The 23,073-nt window shown below is 35.4% G+C and overlaps 1 protein-coding gene across 1 annotated transcript; it reads left to right on the forward strand.

Moving 5' to 3' along the window:
* Positions 1 to 4,868: 4,868 nt before the first annotated feature.
* Positions 4,869 to 21,869, forward strand: LOC125657804 (cytochrome P450 2B4-like). The gene is made up of 8 exons (XM_048888583.2): positions 4,869 to 5,353; positions 8,518 to 8,752; positions 8,891 to 9,002; positions 15,389 to 15,551; positions 17,601 to 17,737; positions 19,840 to 19,936; positions 20,978 to 21,187; positions 21,458 to 21,869. The coding sequence occupies exons 1-8, from the start codon at positions 4,990 to 4,992 to the stop codon at positions 21,634 to 21,636; spliced, it is 1,497 nt and encodes a 498-aa protein (XP_048744540.2). The 5' UTR covers positions 4,869 to 4,989; the 3' UTR covers positions 21,637 to 21,869.
* The last annotated feature ends 1,204 nt before the right edge of the window (positions 21,870 to 23,073 follow it).

Raw genomic sequence — 23,073 nt, forward strand, 5'->3', positions numbered from 1 at the left:
CATCAATCAATCAATAAACGCAAGTCAGACACCAAGGTAATAAAATTTGATACATGTACCAAAAAGAGAGGTCTTGTCACAAGTATGCAAATATGAAATATGACAGCTCTATCACTCACCACTCAAAGTAATGAGCAAGATAAGTTTTCTTTAAAATTAGTTCAAACCCCAAAGAGCATGTGGGTCAGATCAGATCAGATGGTAAGTCTTGTTACAAAGAAATTATATTCAAAACATGCTAGCTCAGAAGATATTTTTCTTAAAAGTATGTCAAACTCCAATGTCATAAACATTTGGTACCAAAAGAAAGGTCTTGTCACAAGAAATGCACATATGGAATAATATAGGAGAGCTATCATTCAGAAGTTATGTGCAAGGTTAAACTTTCGAATAGAGAAACAGAGAGGAAAAAAACCCATTATGTCCCTCGATCTTCTATATACAGAAACATATACATATGTAATCCTATAATTAGACATTGGTGATCATCGGAAATATTATACGAAATTCGCCGATTAGCATTAGATTAATCAGGTACCTAAAATCAAAATCTATCTTCAAGTTCCCTCTTTAAGTTGTCAATGCACACGTAATCAAGCATTCGAATAATCATCAAGTATTTGGTTTATCCGATTAAGAAACAATTTAAAAATCATAATAACATGATTACTCCTTTATCCAGTGAATATCACCCCATGATTTCGATGTTATTTATTGCAATTGTTTTAATTGGACAAAAATTCATCTAAATGAGAATTTACACATCAATAAATCCCAAAACGCTATGTGTACATACACACCTGAGAACAAATAACACATTTTTTTAAAAAAAAAATTGCTAATACAGGGAACGAATTTGAATTATAAGAATCAATCATTATTTTTTGAAGAATTTATCGATATGTAAAATCTGGACATTTTACCCACAAACTTAGCATTAAAGTTCACATCATGACGTATTACGTCACAAACTACTGTCTTTTGGAATATGTAAAAATTCATACAATTGGTTTAAATCTTATTTGACAAATAGATCACAATGTGTTAGATGGAATGGAATTCAGTCCGACTTAGATATTACAATAGGCGTACCTCAAAGATCAATGCGTGGTCCTTTGTCTTTTTATTCTATATGTAAATGATTATCTAGATTACTTACAATACTCTGCAGTCCATATGTATGCAGACGATACAACCTAAGATGTATCGGATAGAAATATAGATTTTATTGAAAACAAATTACATATGGATCTTTGGAATGGATGGATAAGAACAAACTTACGATCAATCTCAAGAAAACGCAGTGCATGCTAATTGGTACAGAGAAAAGATTAAGAAATTGTAGAAAACTTTCGATAAAAGTGGACAATATCGCCATCGAAAATGTATCGTGTGCAAAACTACTTGGTGTTTATATTGACAGATGTCTCACGTTGTCTAAATATGTTGAGATTTTATCCAAAAAAAAACTTGCAAGCAAATTATGTGTGTATCTAGATTACGTTCATTCTTGTCAACTGAATTATTTCTGAAAATTTTAATACAATTGTTTTATTCTCTCATTTTAACTACTGTTGTACTGTTTGGGGCAATATGAAAACAAGGACGGTCTTTACAAATTATGCAAACTTCAAAAGCGAGCTGCTAGAGTGATTTTAAATAGAAAGTTTTATACACCTACAACAGAAATGATGCAGCAACTTAGATGGATGCCTCTGTCAGATTTTTTTTGTATATAGAACTATCATTCTTGTCTTCAAAGTTTTACGTGGTCTAACCCCCGATTATTTAGATGTTTTTCAGTACGTTCATGAAATTAGCAGTAGATCTACCAGATTAAGTCAAAGTAATTCATTATACATCCAGAGAGCAAAGACACAATATTTTAGAAGATCTTTTACAATTTTCGGTTCACAGTTATGGAATTATATGCCATAATTTTTAAAGTATTACCCAACATTGGAAACTTTTAAATCCGCTTATTTTAGAACTTCATTCGGGAAATTAAAACCATATAGATTTGTTTTTGATTATTTTCAGTTTTATTTCTTTTTTTAAATTTATTTATTTATTTTCAGTTTTAAATATGTAGATAGCGTACATGTATGTATACAACATACCTTCATATACTATTTCATATTGTATCTGTATAATACTGCTGTCTGTATATATGTTTTCAGGACCACAATGTAAACTAATTTTTAAACTAATTGTGCTATCCTGTTTAAATAAGGAACATTATTATTATTATTACATGTATGTTGACTCGTTTGAACTCGGAGGTTGGTGAAAACGAATCTGATCTGCCGAAAGGACGATCAACATTCATTCAAATATTGTGAGGGTGACCACAAGTAGCCATATCGTAAACGGTAATTCTACGTTGGACGGCAACGGATTACGGATGCATAAAATCCAACGTAATGAAGGCACATTGCATGGAGAAAATGTTGTAGGGTTAACTACGGCGACCTAAATCTCGGAAGTTGGACTTATTTTTTCCAAATTTCTGTGAAGTCAGGTAAACGATTTGTGTATCACAAAACAGAACAATATTCGGGGAAAACTTATTGTGCATTATCCCGATTAATACCGAAGTTTTGAGAGTTTGAAGCGAGCAACCAAGAATGTATGGCTGCTTTGTTAGCTCCCTTTTTCACTATATACTATGTATACCAGTTTTCTCAGATTGTGTCAAAACCCATGTGGCTCTGGAAGTCGAGTGCATTGAAGTAATGCTAGATGTATAACTCGCCTACTATTAATAAATTTTATCATTATTGCTTAGGCATGTATTATTTTCCAAAGTGAAAGGGTGGGGTGTCTTCAACTTGCATTATGCTGCTATAGGATAGCACAAGTGCCTGACGTGTAATATAACCTTCACCCCCTTTTGAAGGCTTTGCGGCGATAATATTCCAGAAATATGTGAATTTCTTATCTATTCCACCTCAATTTTATGTAATCGTTTCACGCCTTTTTAGCTCACCTGAAACAAAGGCTCAAACGAGCTTTCCTGATCGAAAATTTTCCGTCGTCGTTGTCGTCGTAAACTTTTCCCATTTTCATCTTCTTCACTGGGCCAATTTCAACCAAACTTGGCGCAAAGCATTTTTGGGTGAAGGGGATTCAAATTTATTCAGATGAAAGAAAGGGGAGATAATTACAAAAATGCAAAAATAGGGTGGGGTCATTTAAAAATCTTCTCAAGAAGCACTGGGTCATAAGAGCTGAAATTCATATGAAAGCTTCCTGACATAGTGCAGATTCAAGTTTGTTAAGACCAGGGCCCTTATGGGTAGGTTGGGGCCACAATTGGGATAAAAGATTTACATGCAAATACATTAGGTAACATCTTTAAAAATCATCTCAAGAACCACTGATCCAGGAAAGTACAAATTCCATGAAAGCTTCCTGACATAGTGCAGATTCAGGTTTCTTAAAATCATGACCCCCGGGGGTAGGGTGTCACCACAACAGGGGATCAAAGTATTACATAGCAAAATATAGGGAAAATCTTTAAAAATCTTCTTCTCAAAAACCACTGAGCTAAAACACTTTATATTTACATGAAAGCTTTCTGATATAATGCAGCTTTAAGTTTGTTAAAACCATTGGGTCAGAGAATTTTACATTTACATAAAAGTTTCCTGACATATTGCAGATTCAAAATTGTTAACATCATGGACCCCGCGGGTAGGGTGAAGGCAAAATAGGGGATCAAAGTTTTACATACAGATATACAGTGAAAATCTTAAAATTTAAAAATCTTCTCAAGAACCCCTGGGGCAGAAAAGTTTACCTTCACACGAAAGCTTTCTTACATAGTACAGATTCAAGTTTGTAAAATCCATGCCCTCGAGGGTAGGTTGGGGCCACAATAAGTATCAAAGTTTTGCATGCAAATACGTAGGGAGAATCTTTAAATATGGGCCATGGTGACTCGGGTGAGCGATGTGGCCCATGGGCCTCTTGTTTAAGGTTGGTATAATAAAATACACTGGTATTCATAGACCCAAAGAAGCAACTTGTAACTGAATGCAATGCCAAAATATGTGTCCGAAGCAAGCATTTTGTAAGAATTGATACTTCTAGAAACTGATTTAATACAATGTATGTCTGAATCGGTTCACATACCATCGACCAAACATCGAGTCCTTCTACAAGGATGTGTGAGCCCAACCTAGTGACTATAACATCTGCTAAAAAAAAAAAACACTACAGTTCTGTATATTCACTTTGATTTTCTCAAATTCTTTATCATAAATGGTTTCAAAATTAAAAAGTCCGTACTTTGTCGTGTCCGGACTTAAATGTCGCACTCTTTGTTTACTGCTTTCATACTTTATCAACAATGTGGGTGAAGAAATAGAACGTTCCTGTCAACTGGGGTTCATACAGTAAATATATGTGGGTGAAGAAATAGAACGTTCCTGTCAACTGGGGTTCATACAGTAAATATATTTAAATAGATGGGGCGAAAAAATGTTTAATATGATATATATACAAATTTATTGTATACGCAGTGGCGGATCTAGAGGGATGTTACGTGGGTGGCAACCCTTCTCTCTGTGGATGAAAATTAATTTTGATAAGGTCATTTTTGCCATTTTGGGGTATTCAATCCCCCCCCCCCTTTCTTTGGCGGAAAAGGTACAAACTTGAGTCGCACCCACTCCTTGAATATTTTCTGGATCCGCCTCTGTTTTTAAAAATACATTTTTTCTTATTACGGTAAAATGAATTATACACTTAATATCAAAATACACAGGGCTTTATCAGTATACTGTATAACATATTAACTTTTTTTGGCCTTATCTATTTATATACATGTACTAATTAGGATTAAAATACGAACTATCTATCTATTTCAATAACCCCCAGCGGACAGGAACGTTCTACTTAGTCACCCACATTTTGTTAAAGTATAAAAGCAGGCGGATGTGTTCACCAATGCGTTAATATTGTCTCGCGTACTGAGCGTCAAACATGGCTTCAATACCTGGTTTTATTGGACACATTGACCTGACAACACTTCTTGTATTTGTGCTGGTGTTTCTGTTGGGTCTCTGTGTGATTAAAACCCCAAGGTCCTCCATTCCTGGACCATTTGCCTTGCCGTTCATCGGAAATGCGTTGTTGTTCCTTCGAATGGGCAAAAAGCGTCATATAGGGTTCATGGATTTACGTGAGAAATATGGAGATGTGTTTCGTGTATATGTTGGTAAACATCTGATGGTCATTATCAGTGGATATGACAATATATATGAAGCCTTCGTTAAACATGGAGCTCAGATGAGTAGCCGCCCGGAGTGGATATTAACTACAACAAAAACCAAAGATGGAATAATTGGTAAAATAATTTTTTTCAAGTGTACAACAGAATTTAATAACCCACCTGCTACTTACATTTTCATTAAATGAAAAAGAAACGTGAAATATATGTGATAAATAAATAAGATATAATCTGATAATCCGATAATGTAAAATAAAATGATTAAGAATAAGAAAGCAGTTAAAACTCCTGTAGAACTAGAACACTTAATGCTTTAATCCACTGAGTTAACCATATACTTGTAATACCGAGCGAAGGCTCTAAAGGTAACACGTATACGTAAAATAAAAAATGAGAAAATTTGCAAATGAATACAGATAATCTCTATATACGTTCACTGAAAATTTTGTGATCCATATGGGCGCCGCCATTATTCTTTGTTCATTAGTTGCTTCTACAATTATTCGTGTTTTAATTTTCAATGCCAAATATACAAGACTAACGTGCAATTTGTAATTCAAAAACCCAGTTTGTTAAAAATGAATGGTATGATTATCATTGTTACAGTTTCTAGCCAATCATCAAATAGAAAAACAGTAATACGACTAAATAGATGAACGAGTTCATGAGTTTCTTTAAATAAAAATATACGATATATTTACGCTTACCTTTTACCACTTTGAATTTATTGGTTAATTTTGTTTTAACTGTCTTTTAAATTGCAAACGGGGTGTATTGTTGTTTATAAGTGTTTGATTTGAAAGAGAAAAATTGCGGGGCTAAATGTGACGTCACAATTCATGATTTACGTCGGCTGGGGTTATATTATCCGGTTATCCTCGTATATCCCCCTTTAATATTTAGATGTTATTGGGCGTTTAGTGCAAGGAAAAGTTCATAAATAATATATATTTTGAAATGAATTATTGTTTATAATTGTTTGGTTTGAAAGACGAAGAAAAAAGTCGAGGCTACATCTGATATCACTATGCACGGTTTATGTCTTCTCTGCGTTAAAGGAATAGGCGGATCCTGTAGTTATCCTCATAGATATCCCCCTTTGATACTGGGCGTTTAGCGAAATGGGAATTTCATAAATAATATATATTTTGGTACTGAACAGAATTATGACTATCACTTGGGACATGCCAATGACCATATCATGCTTCGCTCGGTCCAACGGTCACACCGTATATATATTAATTATAGTACATTTTTAAAAGGACCGAGGATGTGTTTCTGATTTTAATTTAGAATAGTTGTATCGAATTATAATGACGAGTTATTCCTCTTTAACATCAATAAAGAAATGAGTAACAGTCCACATCTATGTGAACAATTGGGCGCATGGTTATGACAGAAAGGGGTCACGTGATGCCTATGTAGTGTTTGCTAATTATACCTTCAAATTTAATATTTGAGGGGAAATTAAGACATTTGATATATCCATTTTTATTCATATGAGGGACAATTAAAGTTATAACAGTTGAAAATATACCATACCTGTTTATCGTGACCTTACAACAAACCTGAGCTTACACGGTACACATTCATCCGTATCAGATTTATCTGGTGTGTTATTCCTCCATAATGCAATGCATATTGACGTGTATTGTATATTTTCTTTCAACAGCTAATTTATTCCAATCATCATTTATTTTGAACATGCCAATACCTTCTAACAAGATGTGAGTTTCTATCTTACGATTTAGCCTTTTAGCTCACCTGAGCTAAAAGTTCAAGTGACCTTTTCTGATCGCCTGTTGTTCGTCATCTGTCCGTCTGTCTGTCTGTTTGGGTTTGTAAACTTTTTAAAACAAATTTTCGACTTCTCCTCCAGAACCACTGGGCCAATTTCTACCAAACTTGGCAAAAAGCTTTGGGTGAAGGACTTTCAAGTTTGTTTAAGTAAAAGGTCATGCCCTTTAAAGGGCAGATAATCACAAAAATACAAAAATAGAGTGGGGTCATTTCAAAATCTTCTCAAAGACCACTGGGGAAGAAGAGCTGAAATTTACGTGGAATCTTCCTGACATAGTGCAGATTCAAGTTTGTTTAAATCATGACCCCCGGGGATAGGATGGGACAACAATAGGGGATCATATTTTACATACAAATATTTAGGAAAAATCTTCTCAAGAACCACTGTGCCAGAAAAGTTACATTTACATGAAGGCTTCCAGGGACGGATCCAGGAATCGCCGTTAGAGGGGGCGAACACTTTTTTTAGACAAGGGGTGTGGGACCGTCTTGAGACCCCTAATGGGTCCAGGGCGAAGGCCTCGTTGGGGGCTCAGGGGGCGAGCCCCCGGAAGCTACTGAGTTTTACAGTTTTTATGGGGCTTGAAATATGACTCATATGTAGTCCTTTTTGCTATTTTTTGTCATTTTTTGATAGGGTGAAATTAATAAAATTACGCAAATTTTATGAGTTTTTGTGGAAAAAAAAAAGGCTAAGTACTTCCAATAAAAATTATTTAATAAATCAAAAGATTTGGTCATTTATTTCTCCGAAAGTGGAAGAAATTAAATAAATGCTTCTTTTACCGTTTACATTTTTCTAAAAAAGATTCTACTATTTACCTTAAATTTGAAAATTTTAATTGGGGCGCGCGCCGGCTGTGCCCCCCCCCCCCCCATTAAATCCGCGACTGGCTTCCTGACATAGTGCAGATTCAAGATTATTAAAACCATGGCCCCAGGGCTAGGATGGGGCCACAATACGGGTTCAAAATATATATATATATATATAGGGAAAATCATCAAAAATATTCTAAAGAATCACTGGGCCAGGAAAGTTCACATTAACATGATGAAAGCTTCCTAACAAAATACGTATTCAAGTTTGTTAAAATCATGCCCCTTAGGAGGGGGGGGGGGTTGGTTGCTGTTGGGCCACAATAGAGGATCAAATTTTTACATACAGATATATAGAGAAAATCTTTAAAAATCCTCTCAAGAACCATTGGACCAGAGAAGTTTACATTTACATAAAAGCTTCCTGACATAGTGCAGATTCAAGTATGTAAAACTCATAGCCCCCAGGGGTATTTTGGAGCCACAATAGGGATAAAAGTTTTACATGCGGAGTTATAGGGAGAAATTTTAAATATAGTCAAAGGTGACTCAGGTGAGCGATGTCACCTATGGGCCTCTTGTTGGTATGAATTATCCTAAAAAATTTGTTCTATATTTGCATTGATCTTCCTGCATTCCATATCTCTGTGAATGTTTCTTTGCAGAGCCGGGAGTACTCTTGTCAAGTGGCGACATCTGGAGGCAAAATCGTCGCTTTGTTATGCACACTATGCGGGATTTTGGTATGGGGAAAACTTCCCTTGATGACGTGATTTTAGACGAATCCAGACTGTTATGTGCGGATATAGCGTCAGCAAAAGGACAGCCAATAACAAATTTGAAAAGCTTTCTTACCGCTTCAGTCAGTAACATCATACATAATATGATTTTCGGTTTTAGGTAACATTTTTTCATTTCATCAAATATACATACTTTGTACTTGAATTGCATTCAGTGTGTCGATTTCTTAAATTGTTGTGAGTATATTTCTAACTTTTCATACAATTCTAACACACTCTAGTACTTTTTTATTCACAGATATGCACATGATGACGAACAGTTTCTCTCAGTATTGAAAGCCATTGATAATCTTCTCAAAGGTCCGGGACCGGCCTTGCAAGTATTACCCAGATTCGTGCAAAACGTCATCGTAAGTAATGAAGTCTCTAATGAAAATTTTCGGATTTGTTTTGTCAAGATCGCCTGCGCACTTGATTTCTCGAAAAGTAAATTTTCGATTTCTTTGAACTTCACGGTGTATGTAAATGTGTATTTTAAATTTTTAAATCTTTAAAACATCTTTTTTTTTAAAATTTACCTGTGGTTGTGTTTTATTGCCCATCTTGTTCTCTGCTTTTGTGAAATTTTGAGAATGATTATACTATTTCCTATTTTATTCACTGTTTAGCTCACCTAAGTCGATGGCTCAAGAGAGCTTTTGTGATCAAAATTTGTCCAGCAGCTGTTGTCGTTGTAAACTCTTCGCATTTTCACCTTCCTCTCTAAAACCACTTGGTTCAATCAAACTCAGCACAAATTAAGAGTGAAGAGGAATCACATTTGTTCAAATGAAGGGTCATGGCTCTTTGAAAGGGGAAATACATGTAATCAAGAAAATGCAAATATGGGGTGGGGTCATTTAAAAAATGAACCACTGGGTCGGAAAAAAATGAAATTCAACTTGAAATCACAGAATTTTTCCCAAATCAATAGCATTAAAACCTATGACTTTTCAACACTATACACGACCATTCCTCACGATAAATTAAAGACTAGACTTTTTGACATCATAGAAAGTTGCTTCTTCAACAAAAACGGAAAACGGAAATATTCATATCTAGTGATCAGTCATTCAAAAACTTACATTGTTAAACACCACTCTGATTCCATGCACAAGTACTCTGAAGTTGAAATAAAAAATATGCTAGAGTTCCTCATTGACAATATCTTCGTGGTCTTTGGTGATCAGGTCTTCCAACAGTCTGTTGGAATTCCCATGGGCACGAATTGTGCTCCTTTGTTAGTTGACCTGTTTGTATATTCATATGAAGCAGAATGTATTCAAAAACTTCTACGTGAGAAGAAAAAATCTCTCGCTGTGACCTTCAATTCGACTTTTAGATATATCGATGACGTTTTGTCTATTAACAATGATAGCTTTCATTCATATGTCGATTTGATATATCCCTGTGAGCTCGAAATAAAGGACACCACAGAGTCGTCCACTTCTGCTTCATACTTAGATATTTTGTTGAAAGTAGACCTTAACGGCAAACTGACAACTCAACTGTATGACAAACGGGATGATTTCAGCTTCTCCATCGTCAACTTCCCACATTTATGTAGCAATATTCCATTATCACCTGCATATGGTGTTTATATCTCTCAACTGATTCGATATGCAAGAGCTTGTTCTGGGTATAGTCAGTTTTTAAATCGAGGTAAGCTACTGACAAACAAGTTGATGGTACAGGGATTTCAACAGTCTCGACTGAAGTCAGCATTTCGCAAATTCTATGGTCGTTATAACAATCTAGTTCGTCAATACAACCTCGTATTGGGTCAAATGCTGTCTGACGTGTTTCATACCGATTGTTAAGCCGTTCTTGGCACACTGATTTTGACTGCGGATAACTCCGTTTGCCTGATCAGGATATGGGGCTCACGGCGGGTGTGACCGGTCAACAGGGGATACTTACTCCTGCTGGGCACCTGGTCCCACCTCTGGTGTGTCCGGGGGTCCGTGTTTGCCCAACTATCTATTTTGTATTGCTTGTAGGAGTTATGAGATTGATCACTGTTCGTTGTCTTCACCTTACATGAAAGCTTCCTTGCATAGAGTATATTAAAGTACTCCCGGGTAGGGTGCGGTCACAATAAGGAATCAAACTTTTACTTGGGAATATATAAAGAAAAATCTTTATATATATTCTCAAGAACAACTACTAGGCCAGAAAAGTTGAAATATACATGAAAGCTTCCCGACAGAGTTTGTTAAAATCATGTGACCCGGGGGTAGGGTGTGGCAACAATACGAATCAACATTTTACATGTTGATATATTCAAGTTTGTTCAAATAAAAGTTCATGTCTCTTTCAAAGGGGAGATAATCAAGGAAATGCAAATATGGAGTCATTTAAAAATCTTTTAACAACGACTGGACCAGAAAAGTTGAAATTGACATGAAAGCTTCCTCACATAGGTGTTCAAACCATGGCCCCAGGGGTAGGATGAAGCCACAATAGGGGATAAAATTTTTTACATGCTTTATACAATAAATAAGAAAAATATTCCGAAGAAGCATTGGTTCGGAAAATTTGAAATATACATAAACACTCGTTCAAAAAAGTTGAAATATACACGAACATTTTCTGACATAGAGTAGATTCAAGTTTGTTCAGATCATGATCCCGTGTTTATGGTGGGCCACAATAGGGGATTATAGTTTTATATTCTAATGCATGAAAGGTGAAGATAACGGACAGTGATCCTCCTATAAGCAATACAAAATAGATAGTTATGAATTTTGTCGAGGATAATGCCAGACAATGGGCTAAATATGAAAAAACTTGATACATTGTCAGAATGGATTAAAAGTATAAGAGGAATATCGAAATCCCGCATTAGACATATCAACACAAAAGTACGTACCATCTATCCTTCTGTTTTTAGAAAACCAGGAGTGATAAAAGAATTAGATAGGTTACATGAGAAATATGTTTTGGTTCCAGCTAACAAAGCTAGTTACAACATTGTCTTTGTTTGTAAGGCTCATTAGAACAACTGTATTTTAAACGAACTTGACATTAATTCCACTTTTGGTAATCGTGCTTATACTCCAACTGCCCTTTCAAAAGACGAAATTTTTCAAAACCATGCCTTAGATTTAGACACATTTAATACCCCAGTTAATGGGTCGGATGGATATGAGTTACCGTACCTATACTGGATTCCCAAAAACTTCATAAAAACCCTTACAAACAAAGATACATTGGTGGATCCAGTAAATGTTCTACCAAGCCCCTATCTTTGCTCCTCACGGAAATATTAACAGCTGCGAAGGAGAAACTTCAAACTTACTGTGCGACTACATATGCCAGAAGTGGTGTAAATCAAATGTGGATTCTAAAAAATTCTAAAGAACTTTTAGTAAACTTGAAATCGCATAACTTTTCTCAAATCAACAACATCAAAGCGTATGACTTTTTAACACTTTACACGACCAATCCTCACGATGAATGAAAGACTAGACTTTTTGATATCATAGACTGTTTCATCTTCATCAAAAAATGGAAAACGCAAATATTCCTACTTAGTGACCAGTCATCTAAAAAATTACTTTGTTAAACACACACTCTGATTCTACGCACACGTACACTCTGAAGTTGAAATAAAAAATATTGACAATAGCTTCGTAGTCTTCGGTGATCAGGTCTTCCAACAGTCTATTGGAATCCCCACGGGCACGAATTGTCCTTCTATATTAGCTGACCTGTTTCCATATTCCTATGAAGCAGAATTTATTTTAAAAAACTTCAACATGAGAAGAAAAAATATATTGCTGTGGCCTTCAATTCGACATCTAAATGTATCGACGACGACGTATTATCTATTAACAATAATAATTTTAATTCATATGTCGATTTCATATATCCCAGTGAACTCGAAATAAAAAATACACCACAGAGTCATCCACTTCTACTTCATACTTTGCTATTTTATTGAAAGTAGATATTAACGGCAAACTAACAACCCAACTTTATGACAAACGGGATGATTTCAGCTTCTCCATTGTCAACTTCCCATATTTATGTAGCAATATTCCATTATCACCTGCATATAGTGTTAATATCTCTCAACTTATTCGATACGCAAAAGCTTGTTCTGCTTATGGTCAGTTTTTAAATCGAGGCAAGCTACTGACAAACAAGTTGATGGTGCAGGGGTTCCAATAGCCTGGTTAAAATCAACATTTCGCAAATTCTATGGTCGTTATAACGATCTAGTTTGCAAATACAATCTGTCATTGGGTCAAATACTGTTTGACGTGTTTCATACCGATTGTTAAGCCGTTCTTGGCACACTGATTTTGACTACGGATAACTCCGTTTACCTGATCAAGATATAGGGCTCACGGCGGGTGTGAACGATCGACAGGGGATACTTACTCCTCCTAGGCACCTGATCCCACCTGTGGTATATCCAGGGGTCCATGTTTGCCCAACTCTCTATTTGTATTGCTTATAGGAGTTAAGAGATTGATCACTGTTTGTTATCTTCTCCTTTCATAATTTTTTCCCTGTCTGTTTGTTTGTCCAAAACTTAACCTTTATCATAACTTTTGAGTGGCAAGTAATATGCATATCGTATGCCCATTTCATGCGACATGATTTTGTCGTTGGTACCAAAGTGTTTGATCCTCACCTTGAACCTATTTTAAAGAAAACTGTTCATTATCTCCTGAAATATTGAAGGTATTGCTTTTAAAATTTGAATAGAGATATCTTTTGGTAAGGCTGTGCATTTCATATATGACCTTTGACCTTGTGATTTTCACCAAGTAGCTTGAACCAAATTTACAACTATAACATTTTTCTGAGCATTTAGCTTTTATATCATGTTAAAGTTTCTAACCCTGTGGTATTGACATAGGAAATTGACCTACCTTTAAGCTTAAATAGCCCCTGAACTATTGAAGTCATATGTTGTTTGTTCATTCGTTATGACAATGTCTTCATATGATACCAAGGTGTTTGACTTTATAACCTTGACCCTGAAGTCTGACCTACTTTTAAAAAAATCCTGACCTATTCAATATATCCTGAACTACGAGTATTTAAGGTAGGACTTTGATATTTTTTATATAGATTTCTTATTGCAAATTCCTTTATTTCATACCATGATCTTTGACCCTTCGACTTTGATCTACTTTGATTGATTACATCTTCTTTAATGTCCCTCTCAAGAATTTTTCACTCATATTGAGACATCACCAATACCAGTTAAGGGCTTCAAATTTGGGCCTATGCCCGGCGCTTACAGCTAGGTTCTTTAGCGTGTCACACCTACTATGACACGGAATATTCGTTTTTTAAGGTCATTTCCGATGACCTGTGACATTCACACCTGATGTCGAGAGTTTGGCGATGGAACTGTCACTACCTAGTTTAACGACTTAGGTCTGTGGCGGCTGGGATACGAACCCCGACCTTCCGCAAACGGGGTGAGCGCACTACATGTACCTCTAGACCACTGTGGCGGTTGACCTACTTTGAAGGAAACATACAGGTATCCTGTTTGATATATCCTGAACTACCGTATTTAAGGGACGACTTTCGTATTTTCTATATAAATACTTTATACCAATCTTTAATCATGTGGCCTTGACCTTCAATTATGACCTTTTAAAAATCTGACCTATCCAATATCATTATCATGAACTATTTGAGGTAGAACTATTATATTTTACACATATTCTTTATGGCAAAGACCTTGAAATATCACGGTATTTAATATTATGACCTTGACCTTACAGTATGATCTTTAAAAATCTGAACAATTCAATATCTCCCGAACTATTCAAGGTAGAACTTTTATATTTTGTATATATATTTCTTATGGCAAGACTATTCATATACCATAATCAATTGACCTTGACCTTCTCCTAGAACAGGAAGATCATGTAGTGTCGAGGCATCGACGTGTGAATTCACGTTAAGTCATGTCAGGACCCTTTGAAATTCTTAATGGAATAAAGATTGAAAAAATATTTTAATTACGATAGCTGAACAACAACAGGAGTGAGGTGACCCATGTGGCCCATGAACCTCTTGTTGTGGAATTTGGAAGTAGGTTTGCAGATTATAAGATATCACAAACTGTTATTTGTAGGCTTAAATGTTTTGATATTGCTATAAACTCCCATTTACCCAAAATTGTGGACGTATTCAATGAAACGGGATATTGTTGTGATAGCATGCAAGGTGAAGATAACGAACAGTGATCAATCTCATAACTCCTACAAGCAATACAAAATAGATAGTTGGGCAAACACGGACTGCCTAGGAGGATTAAGCATCCCCTGTCGACCGGTCACACCTAGAATGACTTATTCGTTATTCCGAACGTATTACTAGTTGTAACCATTGCAAAAATGAAGCCATAAAAGTAGTTTCATCGGACATTTTTATTAGTAAATACCGTATGAGTTTTTAGCAAAAATAAAGGATTTACAAATCTACCACAATTTGTTTTAGGTATCCTTAGATATGTATATCCTTAAATATTCCGTTTTCAAAACAATTTTCTCAGTTAAAGTAGACTAAATGGGGCGGTACTTCGGTTGAGACCGCAAAAACCGAGGTCCCGTATCACAGCAGGTTTGATATGATAAAGATCCCCCCTGCTCAACGGCCATAAGCGCCAAACAAAGGTCTAAATTTTGCAGGCTTTCACTGGCAATGTTGACGTATTCATATGAGTCGAATTTTATCGATTCATTTCAATGTTTCATTGTAATTCATTTTATTTTACAAGGGAACTAATGTGCAAGAACAATTGAGAGCAAGGGATTTCATTTTTGAATACCTCACAAAACAGATAGAGGAACACGAAAAAACGATCGATGAAAACAACATCAGAGATCTACTGGACCAGAAGATACTGTCTTTTTCACGTGACGAAACAATTCAGGAAAAAAGTGAGATTTTTTGTGTTCTTCACAACATGATTTTAATGACTTATCTATTCACAATGTTCTAAGAGGAGATTAAAGAAAATTATCTCAATTTTAGTCTAAGTACGAATTAAACGTATGATTGTGTTATTCAAAATACCAATTTTTGGATTTAACAAATGAAATTCCAATTTACGATATTTAATCTTGGATTTACAAGGTTTGAATCTGGAAATTTCAAATCAAAAGCTGAAACCAAGAAATATTTTTAATCAAGATATACTCCGTTTACCTGATCAAGATGTAGGACTCGCGACGGGTTTGGCCTGTCAACAGGGGATACCTACTCCTAAGCACCTGTCCAGGCCTGGATTTCTCGAGAGAGAGAGAGAAAGCCATCAGTTGAAATCTTGATTTCAGTCTGAGATTTTACTCTAATTTTGAATACTGAAATAAAAAAAAAAGCTCAAACTTAAATTTGAGATTTTTTTTTAGATATCAAAACCTGGGGTCCGTGTTTGTCCTACTCTTAATTTTTGAATTTTTTTCATAGAAATCAGAAGATTGATCGCTGTTTACTTTTTCATGTATGATCAGATTCATTGTAACTGAATCTACACGTTGCTAAAGTTAAATATTTTGACCATCATCTTTAGGGAAAAACCAATATGATTCTCACAGTGGCCTTAGTGACTTGTAACTTTGTCATTTACGTTTAGTAACTTTTAAAAAATCATTTTGATTGCTCCGTCGTAAGTCTACTAATACATGTACATTAAAAAAACATTGAAGCAGCTGTGAATTCATTGCAGCATGTCAATACATTTGGTGGCATAAAGAGAATTATTGTTTTGTTCTCTTTTGAGCTTTGTGTTGACCTCGCAAAAGGACTCAACACAATTTGCGTTTTGCAAAGTGTAAATGAGTGCATTGGCCTAAACATTTTACGTTGAATCCTATGGAAAATATATGAGGTTTTGACATTTACATGAACTAGTAAAAGAATGAAAGGACAATTTCTTTGATAAGATTCTGGTAATTTGGACCTTCTGTATTAAAATTTCCAAAAGAAGATATATATCACAGGGGTAGGTTCTTATAATATCTGTTTTTAATCTGAGCAAGTGGATATACCCTTTATTTTGAATGACAAAACTACTGCATTATATAGATATTGAAAATAGCAATATTTAATTCTAGTATCAATTTACCTCTCTTGAAAGCTCTAAACCCGAAATTCTTAGGTTCAGTTTCCTTTACGTTACATGTACGAGTAGCACCGTAAACATAACCAAACGTGGATTAGCTGTTTCATCAGCTGCATTTGCTGTGCTCGCCCAACTATCACACCGTAGATATATTGTATATGAAAGGTGAAAATAAAGAATAGACGTTAATCTCATAACGTCCACAAGGAATGCAAAATAAAGAGTTGGGCAAACACGGACACCTGGTCATACCGTACGAGTAGTAAGCATCCCCTGTCGATCGGGCACACCAGCAGTGAATCCCATTGTCTTGATCAGGTAAACGGAGTCAAAATCGGTGTGCTAAGAACGGCCTAACAATCGGTATGAAACACGTCAAACAGCATATGATCCAATAATAGGTTATGTGGGCAAACTAAGTCTTTATAACAACCATATAATTTGCAAAATGCTGACTTTAAACGAGACTGTTGAAATGCCTGCAAAATCAACTTGTTTTTCAGTAGCCTGCCTCGATCTAAAAACTGATCATACGCAGAACAGGCTCTTACTTATCGAATAAGTTGAGAGATATAAACACCATATACAGGTGATAATGGAATATTGCTACATAAATTTGGGAAATTGACGATGGAGATGCTGAAATCATACCGTTTATACATAACATTGTATTGTTATTGTTGTGGACGTTCACGCAATATACTTATTAATACCATTTTCGCTGTCAGTGAAATTTTGATTTTGCAACAATAAAGGAGAACAGACATCGGCCGACCCCTAATTCAAAACGGGGACCCCTGAATCCCCTATCTCATATCTCCCCGTTGCAATATCAATATACACTAATGCTTGATTTTGTTTCTAGTTCGTCATACCGTCCGGATTGTAATAGACCTGTTCGTTGCTGGAACAGAGACAACTGCCTCAACGTTAGACTGGGCTCTTCTTTACATGATCGAATACTCTGATGTACAGGAAAAATGTTTTCACCAAATAGAGAAGGCATGTAAAATCTTGCTATTAATGAAAAAAGTTTGTTCTACAACTTCTACAGGATTATAAAAATGAAATAGATGTGAATCAAGAATTGGCACCATAAGAGATTCAGTAGCATTGTTTAAATGTTATTTTCTGACCAACGTTTGTCCTCGTCGTTGTCATCTATTCATATTTGCATCTTCTTCTGTAGAACCACTCTGCGAATTTCAATTAAACTTGGTACAAATCACCCTTTGGTAAAGTGGATTCACATGTGTTCAAATGAAGGTCCAACTCCCCGTAAGAGAGGAGACAATTAACAGAGCAAAAATAGGGTGGGTCATTTAAAAATCTTCTCAAGAAACACTGGGCTAGAAAAATTGAAATTTACATGACAGCTCCCTGAAATAGTGTAGATTCAGGTTTGTTCAAATCATGACTCCATGAAGTAGGGTGAGGCCTCAGTAGAGGATAAAAGTTTTACATGTGTATAGGAAAGTCCTCTTCCCGGGGACCATTGAGCCAGAAAAGCTTCCTGACATATAGTAGATTAGAGTTTCTTTAAATCGTGGCCCGAGGGCTAGGGTGGGACTGGAATAAGGTATCAAAACTTTACATGCAGATATATGGGATGGCTTGTGTTTTATAATATTCTTTACAAGAAACATAGGGAGAGGATTAGTCAATAATATGCAATTTTAGGATGTTCTCAAGAATAACTGGGAATGGATTAGTCATATTAATATCTAAGCATCCATGGGTAGTACAGACTTAAATTTGTTTAAATTGTGGTCTCCTGAAGTAGATTTGGCCACAATAGGGGATTAAAGTTTGACAGAGGAATATATAGAAATAATGTTCATGAATATTCATTTCAACAACAGCAGGAATGTGATTAGTTATATCTATATGCAAGTATCTTTAGGCAGTTTAAGTTCAAGTTTGTTCAATTCAGGGGCTCCAGGGTTAGGGTCGGTTACAACAGAAAATTGATATGGGGATATACAGGAAATTAATAGAAACAAATTCTTTTCAAGAGTAGCAGGGCCTCATTAAATCATATCGAAATGCAAATATTCCCAAGTTGTGTGGACTTGTTTTTTTTATGCCGCCGCGACTATGATAGGGAGCATATTTTTTTGTCCTGTCTGTCGAAAACTTTAACATTGGTCATAACTTTTGAATAGTGAGAGATAGAGCTCTTGTATTTTATGTGAACGTTCTTTAATTGTGACAATAAAGTTTTTCGTTGCTTCGAAGGTTTTAACCTTGTGAACTTCACCTTGGAGTTTGAACAACTTTTAAGTAAATTTAAGCTAGCCAATATCTCCTGAACTATAGGTAGGTAGGTAGGAATTTCATGATGTGCATATAGATACCTTATGGTAAGACCTTACGTTTCATACATGAAGGCTTATATACATGTAGGCGCTGCTTGCTGCCTGATCCCTATTATGTTATTCATGATAAAATACTGTTTAAAGCATAACTGATGTTTGACCTTGTGATCCTGACCTTGGAGTTTGACCCAGATTTCAAACTTTTAACTTAACTCATAACTTTTGAATATTGAGTAACACGGCTCTCATATTTTATACATGTATATGCATCCCATGTAACAATTTTTTCCCAGTACTAATTTTTCTAACGTTGTGACCTTGATTTTGGAGTTTGACCAACTTGAAAGAAAATTTCATATATAAAATATCTCTTGAACTATTTAATGTAGGACTTTCATATGTATATGAAATTTTAGCAAGACCTTTCATTTGATACCATGGAGTTTAACCTTGTGTCATTGACCTTAAAGTTTGGCCTACTTTAAAGAAAACGTAACTTATTTAATTTCTCCTGAATGTTTTAATGTAAATTTTATGATCGTCTTATGACCTTTGCAAGAACAGCAAGGTCATTATAGTCATAATAGTGTTAGGGCATCCACGTGAAGTTCGATTATATCATGAACAACTGGGGTTAGACTGTCCACAATATGGGGTCAAACTTTGTCATGGAAATAAAGATTAAAACAAAATCTTTTAAAAATCACAAAAGCAGGTTTAAGGTGACTCAGGCGAGCGATGTGGCTCAGGAGCCTCTTGCTTTACATCTATTTCTATGTAATTTAGGAGGTCGGCTTGAATAGAGAGGTACGTATGAGTGACAAACCCCGGCTACCATATGTGGAGGCCACGATATTAGAAGTACAGCGACTATCAAACATATGTAAGTATTCAGTCATTCTGAAACTTTATACTTTGATAAACAAGGTAATAATTAACACACATACCATTATTCTGGGAAATAATATATAATATGGAATTCTAATCAGGCATGACAGGTTCTACTTACACTTTCGTTTTTGTATATTCTCTGATATCTTCCTAATCTCCAACGTTATTCATGAATAAGAGTTTTGCAAGGCAGGACATATCCCCTCGGAATGAGTGTCTAAATAGTGACCTTGACCTTTGCACCTCAAAATCAATAGGATTCTTCCCTACTTGATAACAAAGCTATACATGTAGTATCAAATCAATCGAGCAAAATATGTGAACTGTAATCAGCTTTACACCCAGAGTGACACGCATTCTTAACAATAAACGAGCTGTCCCAGTACTAAAAGTGATACACATTCTTACATTTGTACAACACACGAGCCGTCCCAGTACTAAAAGTGATACACATTCTTACATTTGTACAACACACGAGCCGTCCCAGTACTAAATGTGATACACATACTTACATTTGTACAACACACGAGCCGTCCCAGTACTAAAAGTGATGCACATACTTACATTTGTACAACACACGAGCCGTCCCAGTACTAAAAGTGATACACATTCTTACATTTGTACAACACACGAGCCGTCCCAGTACTAAAAGTGATACACATACTTACATTTGTACAACACACGAGCCGTCCCACTACTAAAAGTGATACACATACTTACATTTGTACAACACACGAGCCGTCCCAGTACTAAAAGTGATACACATACTTACATTTGTACAACACACGAGCCGTCCCAGTACTAAAAGTGATACACATACTTACATTTGTACAACACACGAGCCGTCCCAGTACTATATCCAATCTCGGAATGAATTTCGAGGAGCCAATTTATCTCATTACTTTCGTCCAGATCATTTAATAAATATGTTATTAATATCTATGAACAAATACCAGAATAACAAAGCATTTTAAAGTAGATAATCATTTACCATCATAAACCACAGTAAATCTGCGATTTTTAAATTTATTAGTGGATATGTCATTACCACATGCGTCAACAGAGGAGGTGACAATTGCGGGTCACGTGATACCGAAGGATACAATTGTGATGGGACATCTCAAATCGGCTAATATGGATCCCGCCCACTTTCCACAGCCTAAGGAGTTCAGACCGCAAAGGTTTATAGATGACGTCACAGGGAAGATAACCAATAAGGATCGCCTTATTCCTTTCTCCATCGGTAATGAAATATTCATAACACAGTTGTATAGGAGATTTATCATTACATTATGTATACATGTATGTTTGTTTTAAATTTCATATAAGCCTACTTGTACAAAATCGAAGAGTGTTTTGAACTCTCTTCTTTATACTACAGCCTCGTCTTGATTATGCTTCATTCTAAATTTATTGTAACTGTTATTGTGACTGTTGAATTCATCTGTGATACTGTGTACACTATTTCCAGATCAGATGAAAATCATACTAACGATAACTATTTATTCTATAGGACCCCGAGTTTGTGCTGGAGAGGCTCTTGCAAAATCAGAACTCTTTCTAATGTTCACTAATTTGATCCAGAAGTTCAAATTCTCCAAGACGTCTGAAGATGTTCTGAGTTTCGATGGATTTACCGGAGCTACAACTTCGACAGAACCGTTCGCATTGAAGGCAGAACCCCGATTTTAATCGAAAGTTTATCAACCGACAGAAGAAAAAGAACGTTATTTTTGTAAATTAAATATCTGAAAGTGTTAGAATGTATAAGAATAAATGTGACTGTTTAGATATAAAATTGGTAGATCTATATGCATGTAAGATATAGTGTGTTTGTTTAAAGAGGATTGTATAAGATTTGTGAAAAATCTAAAATAGCAATTTTAAGATAATCTATATTTGTTAATAAAATTGATATTTGCAAAGCGGGTTTTGAATAATTTATTTTTGCTTTAAATTCATTTTGTTTAACTTAGGCAGTGTTGTTAAGTTAAATAAGATGTTAAAGGTTCATTGCAATTTATGAACTTTGCAAAGAAAAATTCAATGCAGATCTTTTACAAGTATACCATGTAGGAACGTTTCTCAATGACCGTATAATTTGTACAGCCTATAGCGAAAGCTCCATTATCTTGCTTAGATGGTCGGACGGGCTAAGAGGTTCATTGGTTTCTTAGCTCGTAAGTTCAACTCCGGGGGTATTAATGGGGTATCCATACATAATGAATTTGTCTGTGATCCAGATAGAGAGAGAAAAGGAACAGTCAAAAGATTTTTAAGAATGAAACCCAATAACTGTGCACCTAGGCATTCCGTGTACTTAAATTTCTTTTAAATTTAACTATTATTCCCCAACAGGCAATCCTTGTCACCCCGTTAGTACTTGGTATAATGTTGGTGTTCTGACGAAGCTACAAATTCTTTCACTGCTACGTGTTTAGGACGAACATGTGAGGCGACAAATCAAAAGTGTAACGGGTGAAAACGCTAACGTGACTGAATCTTACTAATATCATCCTTTCATCTTCACAACTTCTCTCTCTTTCTCTCCCACATTATCGAACCTTCACTTGCACGCCTAAGGATGTTTTGATAGACGCATTTTTAACATAGATTATTGAAGTTCTTTCATTTGGGTTACGATAGACACATTTTTAAAATAGATTATTGTTTTTTCATTTGAGTTACAAAAATGTTCTAATATACGATTATTAAAGTACTGTTTACGGAAAGAAATATGTACGTATAACTTAACTTTTTATCTGACCTAATAATTCCGTGCTTTCCGATTGTCTGAGGCCCATAAACGTTGGAGAAATGGGAATTGTCTTCAAGATAAATATAGCATTTGATTCGGTCGACATGGGATGCTTAATACTCCTAGGCACCTGATCCCATCTCTGGTATATCCAGGGGTCCGTGTTTGCCCAACTCTCTATTTTGTATTGCTTATAAGATTGATCACTGTTCGTTATCTTCAACTTTCATCGGGACAAATAAATTCAAATAATACGAATGATTATTATTTTCAGCCACTCAATGAAAACTCGGGTCTTTATTTATTTCAACTATTTTCCATTATAAAGGGGACTTCTGACACGACCTGGAGTAATGACAGTTTGAATTATA

Source organism: Ostrea edulis, chromosome 9 (genome assembly GCF_947568905.1).
Source record: "Ostrea edulis chromosome 9, xbOstEdul1.1, whole genome shotgun sequence".
NCBI lineage: Eukaryota > Metazoa > Mollusca > Bivalvia > Ostreida > Ostreidae > Ostrea > Ostrea edulis.

Excerpts from the sequence above, each read along its gene's own strand:
- LOC125657804 (XM_048888583.2), top strand. The coding sequence starts at position 4,990 with ATGGCTTCAATACCTGGTTTTATTGGACACATTGACCTGACAACACTT. Across the intron at positions 19,937-20,977 it reads ACAGCGACTATCAAACATAT|TGGATATGTCATTACCACAT; the intron begins GTAAGTATTCAG and ends TAAATTTATTAG. Across the intron at positions 21,188-21,457 it reads CCTTATTCCTTTCTCCATCG|GACCCCGAGTTTGTGCTGGA; the intron begins GTAATGAAATAT and ends TTTATTCTATAG.